The 19478-nt window shown below is 38.3% G+C and overlaps 2 protein-coding genes across 5 annotated transcripts in view; one reads left to right on the top strand and one right to left on the bottom strand.

Annotated features, from left to right (window-relative positions):
• Nucleotides 1-106: 106 nt before the first annotated feature.
• The window catches only part of ome (dipeptidyl peptidase 4 omega), an 82140-nt gene continuing 62768 nt past the window's right edge, over nucleotides 107-19478 (bottom strand). For 2 of the 4 annotated variants that reach the window (XM_065865000.2, XM_017078857.4), the window contains 8 exons: nucleotides 3821-4078; nucleotides 2748-3524; nucleotides 2208-2661; nucleotides 1797-2017; nucleotides 1559-1728; nucleotides 1333-1493; nucleotides 1062-1267; nucleotides 107-1001 (listed from right to left, as the gene is read on the bottom strand). In XM_065865000.2, coding sequence (XP_065721072.2) covers nucleotides 885-1001; nucleotides 1062-1267; nucleotides 1333-1493; nucleotides 1559-1728; nucleotides 1797-2017; nucleotides 2208-2661; nucleotides 2748-3524; nucleotides 3821-4078 — 2364 coding nt within the window. In that variant the 3' untranslated portion in view covers nucleotides 107-884. Of the gene's footprint in view, nucleotides 1002-1061; nucleotides 1268-1332; nucleotides 1494-1558; nucleotides 1729-1796; nucleotides 2018-2207; nucleotides 2662-2747; nucleotides 3525-3820; nucleotides 4079-8671; nucleotides 9476-12938; nucleotides 13049-19478 lie in introns of all 4 variants that reach the window. The other 2 variants (XM_036814879.3, XM_017078856.4) reach the window with 2 other exon arrangements.
• On the top strand, nucleotides 17036-17979 carry LOC108013164 (uncharacterized). The gene has a single exon (XM_017078861.4). The coding sequence runs from the start codon at nucleotides 17140-17142 to the stop codon at nucleotides 17887-17889; it is 750 nt and encodes a 249-aa protein (XP_016934350.2). The 5' UTR covers nucleotides 17036-17139; the 3' UTR covers nucleotides 17890-17979.

Here is a 19478-nt window from a genome sequence, read left to right on the forward strand (position 1 = left end):
CGATTTGGAAATCTATATGTGGAATAAGTCAGAAAATAGGATAAACCCCAAAATCGAAATCAGATTCCGATTTACTTGATAACTGACCATAGGAAAACAAATTAAGTGATATTTATTATTTTAATTATTTATTGTTTTTTGCCTTTGTAACGGTTGCCTATACACAATGTTGTCTTCTAATATACAAAAAGCCATTTAACAACTATCGTTTTTTTTAATATTTACAATTTTTGTTTACTTTTTTACAAGTAGCAAACTAAAAAGCTACAAAAAATTACACACTACCATAAGTTTTTCTTTGTATTTAATTTACAGGATGCTTGTTACCAATTAAAATGCCCGATCTAGGTTTAGTAAGCTTAAATTGGAGCGCTTGCAAGTGTTGGAATACACAATTTGTAATTGAATTGCAATATCTACAATAAGTTTTATATTAGCAATATAATCAGGCACTAGCTAAACAATGCTTTTCCCTCAATTGCAGCTATTTTAAATAATTTGTTGTTTAATTTTACCTTTTTCTCATTAAGTTTAAAATGTCTTAAAATGCAATTTGAAAAGATTATTGTTCCAAGTTATCTTATAACAGTTTTGGACCTGCATTATGTTGGCTTATAGTTTTTTTTAATCTTTTTGTTTAAGCATTTTTAACTTTATATCAATTTGAATTTTCTGATTAACTAGTTTGTTTAAAGGTTTTTTTTTTAAATTTGCAATTATTTACTTTTTAAGTACCAATTTTTGTTTTACTCTTTATCTAGTAGCAGCTGAAAAATTGTCTCAAAACACAGCTAATCATTACTTGATATAATCAGGCAATTACAACTATTATGTCTATAATGTCTGTGTTTTTAGCAATGTTTGTGTTTCAGTTATTGCCGTATTTATTTGGCACTTTTCATGAGGCGACTGCTGGCAAAGCATTCGCCAAAGAAGCGATCCAACGAATGGTACAAATGTGGACGCACATTGGTCAGACCGTGATCCTCATCAGCGTAGCTCTAAGAGAGTATTTTTTTTATAAGAAACATATACAAAGAATATATAGGATAACTACTTACGATCTGCTTAAAGAGGATGTCTTGGCGTTCCAGATTTTTGGCCAAGATCATAGCCTGCTGGTAGTGCACATTGTCATCCGAGGTTCCATGGACCAATAAGTATTTCTTGCCCCTTAGCTTTACTGCCATTGTGCTCAGTCGGGAATTGTCATAGCCCACTTCATTTGTATTTGGAAGACCCATATAGCGCTCTGTGTAGATGGAGTCTATGGGGTAAAAATAAAAATATTTAGTATGTGGGATCAAAAGATAAGGGGCTTAGTTATCCCACCGTAGTAAGCCCAATCCGTGACTGGAGCTATCGAGGCTGCACACTTGAACACTTCATTTTGGTCATTGGCCAGAGCCATTGCAGCCGCATAGCCACCATATGACCAGCCCCAAATGCCAATGTGCTCCGCATCGATGTAGTTGAGGGTTTTAGCAAGGTTTCTAAAATGGAAAGATAGTTACAGTTGGTCGGTTTTTCAGAGCTTACAAAAAAGAAATAGACTTACTGAGTAACGTTGATCTGATCGCTGATCTCCACGGTACCCAACTTTAGGTAGATGGAATGAAGGAGACTCTCTCCACGGAGTCCAGAGCCACGACCATCGATCTTGGCGTAGATCACAGACTGATTTGAGGTCAAATATGTGCCCCAGTCCACCATCCATTTGTTGGTAACCTAAAAAATAATACAAATGAGTATATAGTACATCCATAATAATATTTCTCAGCATTAATCTAACTCACAGAATAGGAATCTGGTCCTCCGTAGACATCCACAAGCATGGGATACTTGGTTGCACCACTGGTGTCCAAATTGGGAGGCAGCTGGAGAAGTACCTTCGCCTGGAAGCCACCGTCAATGTTCACCGTAAGGATCTTATGGGAAGGCAGTTTTGTGCCCTTCAGTTTGGCACGCAGGCTTTCATTGGTTTCCCAGTCGAGGACATGCGAGATGACAACTTGTGCTAAAAAAATAAACAATGAAATATAAATTTCAATTATAAGAATCATCTAATCATTGAATCATCAAATCATCAAATCATCAAATCATCAAGTCATCAAATCATCAAGTCATCAAATCATCAAAGTCAAATTGAAGACCTCTTTTCACCAAAAGCTATCATACATATTTAGAGTTTCTGTTTCAGAACTTACAGTTTTCGAATTTCCACTCGTAGATATGGGTAGTGGGAATGCCAGGTCCCTGAGAGGTTATCACAATGTGGCTATTGTCGTTGAATGTGGCCGAGAAGTAGGTCTGCTGAATATCCCCGGACTTGATCAGGTTGCAAGTGAGGCACTTGGGACTCTGCTTGGGCAGCGCCCGAATGGCGTACAGATGAAGCTGCTCCGGATGATCCTCCGTGTTGGCCGTGTAGAAGATGATGTCGTTGGTTCCGTCCCAGTGCAGGATGCTGTCCACCACGTACTTGCCTTCGGTCAGGGGCTCAGGAGTTTGTGGCTCGGCGCTGGCCACCGTGGAACTGATAAGTTGGACGTGCTTGTAGTTGTTGTACGGCAGAACGAAGGCCAGACGAGAACCATTGCGATTACGGAAAGGAGCGGTATAGAGGTCCACCCAACCGGTCTTCGATTCGGTGCTGTATATCTACAGATAAATATTATTATTAGATTATAATATTATGACTTAAATCTGGTTGATTTCAAATTTTTATAGAAAACTAAATAACTTACCACTTTTCTGTTAAGTCCGTCGAAGGTTACGACATAGGCGGCATTCTGGATGCGGTTCATCCAGATGGACAGTACATTGGTATCGTCCACCCAACTGACCACGGTGACGATATAGTCCGTTTCCGTATTGAGAGCCGGTGGCACCGGCATCGTGGTCAAGAAATGTTTACCTTCCACGGCACTTTCTAGATCGACCATTACCAGTTCCACCCGCGGATTGGAGGATCCAGCTTTGGGATAGGGGATCACCTGGTGCAGCGGATACTGATAGCGCAGATCTCCAGCATCACCGTAGTAGGGGAAATTGATCAGATGCGTGGACGAGTCGTCGAACTTGATGAAGGCCAGTTGTTTGCCCGAGGGATTGAACCAGGTGGCCACATTAGAGCTGAACACTTCCTCCTCGTACACCCAATCGGGTATGCCATTGAGTACTTTTTCGTTATCGTCACTGGTTAGAGCGATCTCCTGCTCCAAAGCACCCGTCTTATAGTAAAGATTCCGATTAAAGTTGATCACCAGGGCATTTCCCACCGGCGACCATTGGACCATACTCAAGTACTGCTGCACATCTTCAATGGTCAGTGCAGTCAAGGTTTTCGTGTTCAAGTTGTACAGATCGTACTGGGCGAGGAAGCTGTACCGGAAGTTTTTCCTGTAGTTCTTTGCCAGTAGAAGAAACTGCCCATCGGCAGACTTCTCATACAGGACATAGTGAAGGGCATTTTCTAGCAGGACGGTAGTTACTCCCGTCTTGGCATCGTACTCTATAATAGACTGCAACATGGGGAAAAAAATTGTAAGCGTTAATAATATTAGTTCGGAATGTACTTTAAGTAAATTACAAATTTTTGACATTGCAAATGCACTTTTTATCTATAAAATAGTAAAACTACTATAACAAAATAAAAGTAGTATAAAACTACTATAAAAATAGTAAAACTACTATACAACTTTTAAAAGTACTATGAAAAGTTAACATTTTAGGAAATGAAACGAGAATTTTGTTTTCGTTGGAAAGAATGTAATGAATATTTTTCTTTAATTTAGTAACTCCTAAAAGATCGACTCACCGTATTCTCCTTGTAAATCACACTGTCTCCATTGCTCCAGCTGCCGTTAAAGCGTTTAGCATACAGTTGACCACTCAGCACATCTTCCAGGTCAATAGCATTATTGGAGTTTGAACCTGAGTCGTCGGAATTGTCCTTTTCATCTGTACGAAGGATGAACACCAAGGCTGTGGCCAACAAAGCTACCGCTATTACCGCAGTCACAATGCTTAGGATTATCCGCACCCGACGCTTCTTCTCCTTGGTATGCATTAGATTCTGTTTAAGGGAAAAAATATTCAACCATTAGTAAAATAAGATGTAAAGGTTGTTCTATACAAAATAATTTATTAAGTTTTGAAGTTGTTGTTAGTTATTAAAATATGAAAATTAGAACCTATTTTAAAAAGTTCTCAATAAATGATGATCTTTTACTTTCATCGACAAAGCCCTTAAGCTCTGATTAAAGTTGTACAATTTGGTGGTTATTTTTAATATTTCATAAAACATATATTTTTTTTCTTGGAACCTATATCTGTAGCATCTTTTAATATTCAAATGATGTAGAAGTTTTTTTTAATGAATGCGTATTCATAGAATATTGTTTTATCGTAATTTCTAGAATTACCATCTCTATATTATCGGTTTGGTTTGCCAAAAATTTGGAAATAAAGTAATTAAAGTGATTTTATTGGGCAAATGCACTTTCGAAATGACAACCAGTGAGTTCGTTAACCCTTTTTCCAAGTAGGGAAACTGGCTTTCATTTCGTACGTACTTCATTTCCACATTTTCCACTCACATTTCTGTAATCAGCCACCTTCTGGGCTGACCAAAAAAAGAGCAACTTGGGCAAGCCAAATTATAAGGCTCGAACGAAATGCGCACTTTGGCCAATTTGTATACAATCTTTCTGCCTAATCAGCGACTCGAGACACGTACATATACTGTATATTATATGGAAAGTAACGCCGCGCATGCGCAATGACTCTTTCTTTCCCATCTCCAGTCACTCAAAGCGTTTCACTCAAATCGCTGAAAACAAAAGCAAAATGCATAGGAGATGTACGAAGAGATTGGGGATAAAGTTATGTATATATGTTATATAGGGACGGCAACCAAATGAGTAAGAAAAGTGGAGAGCGAAAATGAAAGTAGTTTTTTGTTTACCAGCTTCAGACTGGGTCGTCGATAACTGGTTTATGCTATGGTCAGTATACTGAGTATAGGTATATATGCAGGTAGGATCGTTGGTAAAAAATAAGGGGGGAAACGGGCAGCTCAGGGGCTCCAGCAATTGCGGCGTGACGTAATTAAATAAAGCCACAATTTGCTTTTTTCGAATCGGGTTTATTTAATGGACTTGTTTGGGGGTTTTGCCCATTTGTTTCTTTTACATAATTTTACATTACGCGACTAAATCATTGAAGTTGTTCACACCCCAAAAAAGACAAAGAAATGAAGTGCTTTTGTTTTTTCTTCTCACTTTTTATTTAGCTCGGCTTCGATGTGATAATTGTGGTGTTGAAATCTATCATTAGATGGAATGCTTTATGATTTTATTTATTTCTGTTTTCGGATTTTTTTATTGTCGAGTCATGTCAATGGTTTTTTTGGCAGAGCGTGACAGTTTTTTGTGATTATTTAATGGGATTTGTTTTTACGAGCTCAAGGTTATACAGACCGGTAGTTGCCTTCTTATTTTTAGAAATAGTTTAAGAAGGAATTGTAGACAACTGAATTTATCTGAAAAAACATAGCAATTAAATGGGCTTAAAAATTGCACCTTGAGCACAAGAAAAACATTTCTTTAAGTCCCACCGAAAAAACATTTACATTTAAAATTTGTTGCATATGTCTAAAAACTTGCTACTGTACGAAAGAGAACAAGTTTGTATCGCCAGTTTTGTTGGGTCTTGAGCCACACAATAAAAACTGCTTGTTGAACACACCAATATAAAAATGTTATTATTGAGTACACCCCCAGAGTTCTAGAAAAACCAGTTATTATAACCCAGCTCGACTGCACCTTTTGGCATTAGTTAGGTTTATATACAGAGTGCATACTTGTAATGTTGCCAATTTATCTATGCCTCGCAAAAATCGAAGCCCAAAAAGTCATGGGAAAGAACATTTGTACATGTTCCTGCTTCGAAAAACCAACGACACGTGAAGGGGATTCCCCACTGACCACGTAGCCACTCCCCAAATCTCTTGGATAATATATAGCCCTATGGAGGCACAACTGGCAACGTCGAAGACATGTTAGTTACAACTTTGCAGCATTTTATATGTTTCACCATGGCATATGCACACACAATTTATGGTTCCTCTTGGATTTCATTGCGATGGGGATTCGAGTTTGTGGGAACAAAGAAAGCAGAATTTTATTCAAATTAAAAGTGGGGTTTCGTATCGCAACTCCTTTAATTAGTTTTATTGTTTCCTAGGTATAACAGGGTAATAAAAGTATAAAAGAACACATATAAAAAAATTATTAATACTAGTTCGACTAAAAACAAGAAAATCTATGATTATTAAACTTATTATAAATTAACATTAAAAAAAAATACCAATAGTATGGAGAAACCAATTTATTATAATAATTCATACATGAAATAAAGATATATAATGTTTAAGCCTAAGTAAACTAATTTTATGTTTATAATAACTAAAACATGGGTGATTGATATACACAGTATAACATTTAATTATTAATAAATAATAAACAATAACTACCCATGACTGATACATTGAACCTTACATCCTAATCCTGAGAGAGTATTTAAGCTTCCACAAAGACAAGGAAATACTGATATACCAGCTCTTTCATTTCTAGAAATGTTATTTACTGGTCTAACGCTTGACCAACTCCAATCATATCAATGTCCATTCAGACTTTTTTTGGCTTGATTGTTTTGGGATTTCCCATTGAACTCGCTGCACAATATGGCGCAATTAGTCGGCTACCTGTACACACCTCTCACTCCACTTGCCAGACATCGATTCATTTAATAAACATGAAATGGAAAGGTTTTTGAGAGCACAGTTTTCGCTTTATCCTCCGGCGGAACAGGAATCATTTGCTAGACTTCCGGCAATTAGTTGGAGTTTCGCCAGTCAAGATATATAACATTTTTCACCCGTGTTGCACCACATGTCGTATACTTGTTTTTTGTTTATCCTCTTATCTTGCCATTTTGCTGTTAGGACATAATCGCCTCGACGTGTGGGGCCTGACAACTATTTGAGCTCCTTAAACAGGACAACACAAAAAAATTGATGACCTTTTGTCTGTCCTGGGGGCTGAGTTTTTTATATCTGGCTTCTTTTCCCTCGAAATTAATGAATTTGCTTGGTCCTGGGTGTGTTTTCTCCCCGGGGGTTCCCCTTTTCTCATCTTTTCGTTACGTTGCTAATTGTGTTCTCATTTTAACGTGTTTAATTAATTAGCTACATGCGTAAAATGAGCTGGGGGCTAGACATAATTACATTGTGTCTAGTGGAAATTAAGTTATAGTTAGTCAGTGATTAAGGTGTGAAAAATGGGGAACTAGTTGTAAAAAGATGTTAAACATAAACGTATGTCCCACTAAGGGACTAATTAATAGTCAATCCGTTTACAAAATGGCATGAAAATATAAAATAACAAAGGAGCAATTAAATAAATAATAAAATTAAATTGGTATTCTTATTTCTAAAGTAATATCTTTATTTCTTTCCAACTTTCGGGAAATAAATTTAATAAATACCCAGAGTTTCCAAAAATTAGAATTATTTAATCAAGGGCCAAAGTATTTCTCTCATTCAAGTTCAGTTGAAAGTGTATTATAATTAATATACCCTTGTGTACGTGCACATTACTGAAATCTAAAATCATGTTCTGCCTTTCATTGGCCACCTGTTGACGGAAAACCACAGAGAGTGATAAAGGACATTCTCAACTCCCACTAAACCACAAAACCCACCCACATTTTCGATTGATATATTAGCTGCTCATCTCTCCATTCATCTTGTGTTATCACAATGGCCATTGTGGTCAATCAGCGGCTCATTTTCGCACTCATGGACAAATCAATTTAATTACTGAACGCCCAAGGCCTCCAAGCACATCGCCAAATGTTGGCCAATCGGCAGGCGATGTTTGAGGCCTGTGTTTGCTTGGCTGCATGAAGTGTTGTCAGTTTGGATTTATTCCAAACCTATTTAAATCAAATCTGGTTGGGTTAGAATATGTTGTCAAAATTAAATATACATTTTATCAGCAGCAAAGTGTCTTATATTCCTACTCCTAAATTGTTTATTAACACGCTAATGCCAGAATTTAAAGATCCTTCAGTTATATGCACAATAACTTGGTGAAAAGATTGCTATGTAAATGATATAATGTATGCCTTAAATTTGTAGGTATAAAATGTTTTAACGCTTTTAGGGTGATAAAACTCCATGTAAGTTTTATCCTAACACACCCCTTATCTCTTTGATATTTTCTAAGGTTTGAAAAATGATATTTCGATAATATAAATTGTACATTATACCTAACAAAAATGGTAGGAAACTAGGGCTAAGGTCATGTTTATGGATTTTGGGGATAAAGTTAAAGAAACACCATTTCTCAATATCATGTTAACATTGTTCAATGGTAAAAATTATATTTCATAAATTTACCATTTGTATATTTGTGTGTGGACTGGACATTATGAAAGTATAGCCTTTATAGCTAAACAGAAATTAGACGCTGAGGTTGTAAGCCTGTCGTTTATGATAGTGCCAACACATACATAGATTACCAGTTTCCTCAAGAAGACCATAAGGTAGCCATGGTTTTTCGTGCTCCAAGACCCTGATCATCTCTGAAATCCGCCGTCTTACCTTGAACCGCGACATGCCCTCCCCGAAGCTGCCGGCACTGGTCCCATCGTCGTCCTCCAGACTGCTCCCGCCGCCCAGCATGGACTCGTGCAGCTTGGCGCTCGTCCGCCGCCCCACGGCCGCCTTGTAGTAGTAGGGCGGATGCTGGTGCCGCCCAACGCCTCCGCCCACGCCCACGCCGCCGCTCCCTCCCAGTGCCACGCCCACATTGGCGGCGGTATTGCTGGCGGTGGCGGTGGCTATGACTGAATCCTCGTAGCCCATCAGTTCGATGGAAGGGTGTTCGCATTTGCAGCGGTGCGGCGGTGTGCGATGACCATGCTGGTGGTGTGGATGCGGATGTGGGTGGATGTGGGAGTGTAGGGAGTGCGGATGTTGCTGCTGCTGCTGCTGGTGTTGCTGCCTGCTTTTGTTGCCATTGTGGTGGCTGTGACTGTTGCTGCCACTTTGATGGGGCGGCTGAGGTGGCGGCGGTATGTCTGCGGGCGTTATATAGATTTTGCCACCCATATTGTCGCCACCCGTCTGCTTGCTGGGCCAATGGAACTCATCAAATTCGCTTGAGCTGTTGGTCAGTTGATGTTGCAGCTGTTGGTGTTGCTGCTGTTGGTGTTGCTGCTGCTGATGTTGCTGCTGTTCCCACTGCAATTGTCTTTGCTGCTGTCGCGGGCAGCTTTGTTGTTGCTGCTGGTGTTGCTGATGTTGCTGCTGTTGCTGCTGATGTTGCTGCTGTTGCTGCTGTTGCTTGTGGAAGCGATAATATTGATGATGTGCAGCTGCATTGGCAGTGGCTGGCAGATGATACTTGTTGTTTTTTTTTGGCGGGGAGAAAAGGAACACACATAAAATTGGTTTGTGGACAGCATCCTGTTAAATCGCTGTCTCTGTGTGTGAATACTCCATATGGTGTACATGGTGGTTGTTCGTGTGCAATTGTGGGTGGTTGTAGGTGGTTGTTGGTGGTTCTTGGGCTCAAAGCAAAAAGACATCCAACGGCAAACACAAATTGAGGGGCCAACAAAGGGGTAAGCATTAACTACAAGACGGAACACAACACAAAGGATACAAAACAACATGGCAGATTTCTTTTTCAACCTCTGAACTGGTTGGAGAACTTAAAAGGCTTTATAAGAAGACTTCAAATACGATTCTTAAGGCTTCCACAAAGGAGTTATTTGTAAGCATAAGATGGTAAAAAAAATATTATGGATCTCAGTAAAAAGAGAGAATATGTTTGATAAATTTAAAGCCAATTCAAAAAGAAGAAGAAAGAAAATATCTAATGCATTATAGGCCTTTATAATTGAATGTATTCTGAATTATTAAAAATATCTAAGTAAGACATTTAATTTAAATAAAATATTTTGGCCTCTAAAAGTGCAAGATATCTTAAGAATCGTTTACATTTTACATAGTGTTTTTAAACTACTTAAAAATATTTAAAATATGGATCTTAAAAGCCAGTAAACAAAAATTGGCATACTATTAAGCAGAAACGTGCAGAAGAACATAAAACAAAATTTGTAACATATAACTTATTTTCATAAAGTTACTTTAATCTTTAAGATATATTCGCAATCAGATAAGTGCTTTAGCAATTGAGAGTTTGGCATAAGTAAATTAAAGTAGTGCAAAGAAAGTTTCACCAACTACTTAGTTTCCCCCAACATTTCCACCTCAACAAATTAGATCAACAAGAATTCTTAAATCCCCCAACGCACAAACCACGGAAACTAAGTTATGAAATGAAATTTGCGCCAAAGTCGAGTTAAAGTAAATAACAAAATCAAACTTAAAACGAGCCAAAAACTATGGCAGTGCGGGCCAAAGAAAAAATAAAGAAGAAATACCCAACCAAAAAATCCAAATAAAACGAATTTGGATGAACGAAAAATGGACCTAGTGAATTTTTGCGCCAAATACATTAGCTCGATTTGGTTTGGCGAGTGCGGTGCTCACCGCAATTATTTAATTACACTCGGGCACTACGTAACTGAGGCTCCTGGCCAACTCCCGCCGGATTTTGGGTTTAATCAAAGAGCCAACCAAGTCAAGCACAACACAAAGAGCGCCCCGAACGGCTGAACGAAACTTTTGTTGCAACTTTTCGGTGCAGCCAAGCAAATCGAGGCGCGACCCCTGACCCCTGCGATGCGGGAGGGGGGGACGAGGAGTAGGAAATAGGGGTATTGGGCAAGGGATAGGTTCGAGGTGGCAAAGGGGACAATGAAGAGGCGCCCACATGCAGGCGACCCCACTTTACTTACATTCAGAAACTACCCGATTCGTATCGCTAATGATGATCAAATAACGACCAAATGTCGACCGCCTCGCTCTCAAACACACAGGCACTGAGAGAAAAAAATGGTTTCAAACAAATATTAAATTATATATAAATATCTTATTATATAGTTTGCTCCCCATCAATCAGTCTCACTTGATTGTTAAGCATAATAACATATAAAAAGGTTTATTTTGCTTTCTTCTTCTTTATTACTAAAAAATTAAAAAAAGAGTGTGGAAAAACAGAATAAAAAAAGTTTATTTTTTATCAAAGTATCATCCTGACTTTATAAAGTGATGCACTTGGTTTTCATTTCGATATTCAAATTCATAAAAAGAAAACTATTAAAAATATCCATTTTTTTTCTAATTAAATTGGACAGTACTCGAACCTTCAACCTACTTTAGTAGAGGTTTTTTTGACACCCCGAATAGTGGTAACATATAAATCTCTTTCAACACATTCCAACCGATGGTTTTACAATTTTTGTGGAAATTCGGTTGGTATAACTCAGTAATTTCTCCCCGTGTAGCTTCTCATAGACACAGACAAAGCGGACACAAAATCGTTAGCCCACTTGGCAGGGCACCAGCAAAATTTTTGCACTCTCGCCCTTTAACTGTGTCACGGCTTCTTTCTCCCTATATCTCCAGTCGCCCAGTCCCCTACATCCGAACCCCTACAATCTTCCGATGTCGTCTGGCGTAATGAGCAGTCCTTCGGTTCTCTTTCACGGAGAAAGGGGTTCGGATGTACACAAATGATATGTAAATACCAAACAATTTGCCCTGAGCAGTCTGGGCTGGCTGCTTTGAGGTCCTATTTGATTAGTGCTTGATCAGTGCGCCAAAAAGTAGGCAGCGTTTCCTGATTTTTGGCAGCCTATCTGAAGGATACTCTGGTAACATGGTAACGAATCATGTTAATTGTGCCTGGCAGCGCCATAAGTGCTGTCATAACTGAGATGTTATTGAGTTGCATAAAAGGGGGGTATCTTGTATCTTTAAAGAAGCATACATATTTATATGCCTTGAACCATATTCTATTTTGATTATCTAAAATTTCTAAATATGTTCTTTTGAAGTTTCTCAATTTTTAAACCTTGTTAGGCGTACATAAAATCATTCTACGAATAGTTTTATAATTCTTTTTATTGAGTATTTGAGTATTCCACTAATTGCAAGTTATAAAACACTTAATGCCTACTTAATGGCCGATCTAAAAACTTTCTTTAATCTTCTCTTCTAGTTTTAAACCATGGAAAACATACAACTCCTTTTGGCTGGACCCGAACAACATTTTCATTTCAATGAGAATACCAAAATTAGAATGCGTAGCTATAATAAATTATAATATTTGACACACAAACCCGCAGAGCAATCTGTATTTGGGCGTGTGCGTGTACGTGTGTCAAACACCTAAATGTAGGCAATAAAATTTCTACAAAATAACCAAATGCATAAATATGTTTTAAGTGCTACGTGAATAAGGCCCAGAATTGCCTTAAATATGCCCATAATTTATGCAAAAAAAACACACACACACGCATAGAAAAATGACTGTGGGAAAAATGAATATTCAAACAGAAAGGGAATGTGGTATCACCTAACCACTTATTATGCCCTCATCCCATCTTCAAAAGGGCAACTACATATGAAATATGCAGCACAAACAATGGTTTTCGGTAAATATCCGGATCAAAATGCAACCAAAAATCGGTCTGCAAAAATCATAGCAAATATATATCATGCCAGCAATCAAATACTGAATATGTAAATAAAAGTTGATACTTAAATTGCGTAGGATCAAAGGGTTTCATAACCTTGCAATATTCATAGTTGTAAAAGCTTTAAAAGCATGCTATATATTTCGTGTAAATAATGTGTGAATTGTGCGGACTTGTTTGGAGTTACTCGGGTTTTTTGTTTTGGTTATTGTTAATATTATGGAGGGGCTTAAAGGTTGTTAAAAACCATTACATACCTGATCGCTTTGTGCTGTTTCAGTAACCGAAACATCATTACCAGACATTTTATCGGATTTTAATTACTCAACTTCCCGCGTCTAACTTTGCATTAAGCTTTATTTTGTAGCTGCATTAAAAAAGGAATAAAAAAGGATTTTATTTATATAAAAACAAATTTATTGGATATTTCATTCAGTTTCCAGTTCGGCAATTCTCGTTTTTGCATTCCGCGAATATTTCTTCAACATTTGTACGTATTTATTCTGACATTTTAGCAATGATTTATTGCACACATTTTATTTGCACTTCACATACTTTTAAAAAAATGTTCACATCTGTTTTCGAACATTTTTATTTTGAGGATGTTTTTCCTCGGCATTCTAATTGTGGTCTATATTGATTTCTATTAAGTTTTACAAGTTTTTATTTTGGGGTTATGGCTTTGTGGTTTAAAATCTTGTACACAGTTTTCTTTTAGTTTTTAAACTCGTTGGTTTTATGTAATAAGAGGGGGGCTCCACTTGCTGAATATATTTAATATGAGCTTCATTCCTTTGATGCCACATGTTCACCAAGGACCCAAGTAATTTATCCCAAGAAAATAACTGCTGCCTGTCACTTAATGCAAATTAAACAATTTAAATGAGCAAACAAACAAACCGAGAAACCAAGGAAATCCGAATTGAGGATGGAACGAAGACAAACCAAGAAGTTTTTGTGGCAGCCACACAAAAAACGCAGACAGCCCAACTGCGCATTGCACATAACTCGTAACTCATACGCCCCGTTGTACAATGGGAATGGCCGCGTTTATAAACGTTTGTTTGCCCGCTTGTTTGTTTGTTTGTTTGTTTGTCAGTTGGTTTGTTTGCCCGCCTGGCTGCGGTTTTTCAATTGTCAGTGCCAAAGCGAACGAAGCGAACCCAAGAGCCCAAAAAACAGAGGAAAACGTTCGGGGAAAAAGTTGAAAAAAAAGTAAAATAAATAAGAAATACCAAATAAATTGAATTGCGTAGCCGACTATAAAGAGACAGCCAGCGTAGGTGAGTGGAGCAAAGCCAACTGGAAGCGAAGATAAAAGCACAGCATCCCCCAGGGGGAATGGTAACGAAAAATACAAAAAAATAAACACAAGCAAACAAAAACAGAGCAGGACAAATGTGATAAATGTGCTGCGACCTTTGTGGTAATGTGCATAAAATATATTTCTAAATTGTCAAATGGCAGATAGCGGCCAAGAAAAACTTTGAAGTTGTCGAAAGAGGTCAGAATACAAGATGTGCTTGTGCTTCGATTATCTGTATTTTCCATTTGGAGCAGATGCTAAAAGCTTTTTAGTCTTCAATGGCTTGAAATTCTTTCAGTTTTATTTCCAGACTTTACAATATAATAGCTCATTCATAAGACTTTAGCTATAGATGTAGAAATAGATTTAAAAAAGGAGATTAGGTGGTGACATTTAAGTAGCTTGCATTGCATTTGGTCAAAATCAAAGTATATTTAGTTTACTTTTTTGATGACTCATAAGATTGTTAAATTTCAGTAAAAAAAATGGTTCAGCTTAAACAAAGTAAATTCCTTACTTTAATTCTTAACGACTGTCTATCCATTAAATAAATTTACAACTGACCAAGAAAAACAAGTATGTATTTGTCAAAAAAGGCCCATACAAGTTCCTTAACTTGCGGTTGAGCCGGAATTTGATGTCCTTCAGTGGCGGTCACATCTGTTGGGCTGCCTAAATGCATTAAATATTAATGAGTTTAAAAGCGGCCAGTAATTTGTTTGTCCCAGAATGAGGGATAAGCCATGCTCAACTGACAAATCGCCGGTTTATTGATATAGGAGCCACGATTATGCCCTCCCCATTCGAACTTTCCATCTGTGGAAGCTGTCTGCTAATCCAACAGATGCAATGTGCTCGACGAACTATTTGATTTTTCATTTGTGCATTTGTCAAGTGCGAGAACAAGAAATTGCAAGTGGCAACCGACAGGCAGCGGATGGCCAAACAAACAAACGTTGGGGAAAAATAAAGTGGGGAATAGGGGATAAAGCCAACAGAAGTTTCATCAATTTTACACAATCCACTTAACTTGAAAAGCCAGAGGGCAGTCACTCACAGAAAGCGGAAAGGATGGAGATCCGTAAACGAGTATTCTCTATATTTTTCAATTCATTTGAATTTCTGTTGGGGAAAGGGGAATTTCAGTACTTGGAGCTAATTAGTTTTCTGAAATATATTTCAAATTTCATATTTGGAAAGCAAAAAAATATATATTTAGATAATACACAGACTTAGGTTTTGAAAATTATTATAGGGATAAGTTGCAATTTTTTTCAAGATAACTAATAATAAACCCTTAGAAATCTAGGAATCATATTTATTTTAGAACATATTAGGATTTTACCAATTTGGACATTCGAATACGAAACTTAAGCATTGTGAAGACCACTATGGCGTTTATAAACATATATGCAGACACTATTAAAACACATTCTACACCATTTCTTTTGGCGGGATTTAGGAAAAATTTGGCCAAACCAGTTAGTAAGTTGGACACTATAAAGTGGGTTAGTCCATTCATATTGAGGCTTCTGACATAGGTTGGTAGGTTTTCGTGTTCTCCATCAGTTTTTCTTCTATGATCGAAAAGCAAAAAGCTTTTCTTAGCAGTTGATTTTGAAAGAAGCAATTCAAAAACAAAAGCATAAATAAGTATTAGGTTTACGCTAATAGCAAACACCCAGATAACATAGCCAAAATTAAAGGTTACACGACAAATATCCCATAAAGGAATAGTTAGAAGAGCTATTAACCAGCTGATAAGAGAAATTCTTAGCATTTTTTTCAACTTGCTGCATAACTGGTCATAACTTAAGTGATCATTATCAGTATACCACTTGCCGATGCACATACTCAGCATATAAAGCGCTGCACAGCCATTAAGGGAACTCAAACCTTCCCGGTTGGCACTGATAAATCCCAGTCTCTTTTCCTCATATTCCATCACCAAATCGGAAATACCCAACTGGAGCACTACTTCATGGAGGGAAAGGAGTCCTAAAGAAAGTCCGAGCAGCTGTTTATCCGACTTAGCTATTAAGCTATATACACTGCCCAGCAGTTTGGTGAGTCCCAGAATAAAGAAAGCATTTAAATCACGGCCATACTCAGATTCTTCTTGTACGTTTCCAGACAGATAAAAATATAAGTTGCGGGCGAGTCCCAGGATCATCAAAGGAACTACTGATTGGGGCAGCATTCTTAGATCCGAAAAATTCCTGGCACGACGAGAGACCAACCCCATGATCACCACAAACAATCCAATGCCCATGTCCATAGCAGAAGTTCCGAAAAATACACTCTTGGTAAACTCATCAGGAAAGCTTCTAAAGTCCACGGCTAGGATTGCCACACTGGTTCCATTGTAGGCAGTGGCTCTGATTAGAGAAAATACCAGAGGACGTTTGCCAATCTCATATATATGGGTTTTTGAAGGACAGCTGGTTCTATAAAGGTGACACATAATTGCTATGGATATTATAGTACAATAAATATAACTATAATCGCTGCCCACGGTGGCAAAAATCACAGTTGGTAATCCAATGATAATAAATTCCATCACAAATCGTCTGGTGGACAGGGTTGGCATATGCCTGCAAAGTATCCAAGATAGGATGAAACCCAATGTGGTCGGCATTATTGATAGGAAGCTCTCCAAACTTTCCAAAAACAAATACATATCGACTACCGTGAAGTAATATTCTGAGCTCTCATCCTTATGTTCATCCTGAATGTAGTTTGTATCATAATTTTCGGGTCTTATATGCATGGTGAATGAAACTTTAATTTGAAAACAACTGGGAGGACAAAATAATAAAATAACCCGTTAAAACATTTCAAAAAGCATAGCAAAATACAGTTAAATAAGGACTTTTGATAAATTTACAAGACATTTTTTACATTTTGAATAATCTTGATTTGAAAAGCAAAAACCACTTGACTGAGGAAAAAAAGGTATTAGGTATTCTAATTTTCAACGGACATATACATATATTTGTAAGATAGTTTTATCGATCCATAACTAGGGTGCTCTGAAATACAAGTCAATATTGACTGTCAAATAGATTTACAAACATCGGCTAACAACCTTTTTAGAACCTTTTCGATTCACTTGGCAAAACTTGGCTTATCATTTTTAACTTGACTTTAAAATGTCCTCTTCCGAAGCGGATGTATTTGAGGAGGAGGAGGAACAGTCACAATCTTCCGCTCCTGCGCCCGTGAGTCCCAATCCAAATCTTCAGGCCAGTCAATCGGATACGATGTCGCCTTCGGTGTCGATTTCCTCGGTGGAAGGCAGCCAGGCTTCAGAATCCGAAGATTCCGACTATCGTGAAGTCCTTGCTGCCGGCTTCCCTAGGTTTACACGTTGGCTTAATACACTGCGATCGATGGAAGCCACCACGAATTCGAGACCTCGTCGATCGGCTTCGTCAACACCACCAACACCATCACCAAGATTAACCTCATCATCATCCTCGGATATGGAGTATCCTGTCCCGGTCTTCAACGGTACTCGCGCTCCTGTGCGTTTCCGGCGCTCAAACAGGGACCTCCTAACTCGCAGGATTTCGACATTTATGACGGACGAGGGCGAGAATCCTCCCCGGCCACGTTTTCGTAATCGTCATCTTCAGGCTCGAGCTATGGCTCAATATCGGGCTTCTGCCCAGGCTCGCAGGATGCGAGCTGGTGTTGGAGCCTTAACCGAAGAAGAATTGAGGTCTATGGAGCGTTTGCCCGCAGGTGCATTCGCCCAAATCCCCCGGCGTGGGAACAGCATGAGCGATTGCAGCCAGTGCAGCAGCGATGAGGAAGGAAACAAAGCCAAACCCAAGAACACGAAGTCAAAGATTCCACCGATTTCCAGTCATCTGGCCGAATGGTTGTACCCGGTTTGAAATATGTGCTAAAACTCTTAACGTTGTCGAATTGGGCCAAAACCCTTGTCCATTAGACCCCAAAAAATACAGTTGGCATCTTTAAGAAGTTTTGGAGAGTGTTTGGATTTTTTGGATTTTTTGGTTTTCCATTATGATCAAATTCCAAATTTATATCAACATTTAAATATTGTGTTTAAAATCCGTTAAAAAAAATCGCAGAAGAGGTTTGAACCATTTTTAACCAAATACCAAGGCTAGAGATTTATCCAGATACTAATCAGGATTTATAGGAAATATAATTTTAAAATATCATTAATTATTATTTTCCGATTTGCTTATAAGAACATGACCAGAAAAATAATTTACTCAAATTGTATTGGAGCTTACAAAACATTAGAAATAGTAAATTGACCTGTGCTTGACTTCATTCCCTCAACTTCTGCAGAGTTGAGCTAGCAAACTGCTCAAGATCCCATGTAAGTCCCCTGAAATGGATAAAAACTCGAAGAAACTTGCTTTCAAGCTGCCGCCACGGGTCCTGCTACTTGTTGAAAGTCCTTAAGGTCTTTTTATCCAGCGGCGAGCTATTCTCCATTGTTTTCCCTAGTTTTTCCCAAGCAGCCGCTGCCACTTCATAGGGGAAAGTGTTTATATGCAGCTGGAGGAGTGGGAAGTTGGAAATAATAATGAATTTGCGGCATGCCACACAAACACTTGCTGCGGCCGCAACATGCGCCAGATTTTAGCTCTGGATATCAGCAGTAGATGTAGCTGCACATGCATCAGCTCCGGCCGGAGTCCAATCCCACACTGAGAGAGAATTTTTTCAAATTTTTCTTATGGCTTTAGTTACATTACAAACGGTATTTAATTGTAATTTCATTTAATGCATTAAATCGCAGCTTCTTAGTACAAATATTATTTTTATGGTAAAAAAGAGCAATCTAATTAAATTAACAAAATACTTTTATCTAATTTGGGATAATTTGGGACAAGTGGACAAAGATTTTTGGTTTTTCTAAAGAAAATCTAAAACATCAAAACTTTTGAGATCTATCGTTAGAACTTGGCGTTGATAAGTCAAGCTGTAGATATATTACAGCATACATTACATCATAATAATAACATACATTTAATAAATAGTTTCTAGGATTCCACACGACCATCTTTTCTTCGGGTTTGTTGAGGTAGAATTTTATTTCCCAGTGCTTGCTCAATGGTATTGCCACTATCCTTCCAACCCCCTCTCGGTTTTTCCTTAACCCACTGTGCGGCATGTGTGGCAGCTAATATGTTGGCTTGGCAGTGTCGCCTCTTGGAGCCGTTGAAAAATGCACTGACATGTGCCACAGCTGCTGCGAACCCCCTAGACCCCCATTTCCCCATTCCATTTTTCACATTTCCACCACCCCCCATGAAACAAATGCACAGGGCGTGGGCGGCTGCGTGTGCTCTTCAACGGGGGGCGTGTTGATGCGCTGAACAATAGCTATAAAAAGGATTAACTTGCATAACAAAAGAGATGCCAAGGGGGTGGTGGGATAGGGGGGCATGGTGAAGGCAGGGCCTGGCATATAAATTTCAACAACGCAGCTAGCCGTAGACTC

This window comes from Drosophila suzukii, chromosome 3 (assembly GCF_043229965.1).
Source record: "Drosophila suzukii chromosome 3, CBGP_Dsuzu_IsoJpt1.0, whole genome shotgun sequence".
In the NCBI taxonomy this organism is placed as follows: domain Eukaryota; kingdom Metazoa; phylum Arthropoda; class Insecta; order Diptera; family Drosophilidae; genus Drosophila; species Drosophila suzukii.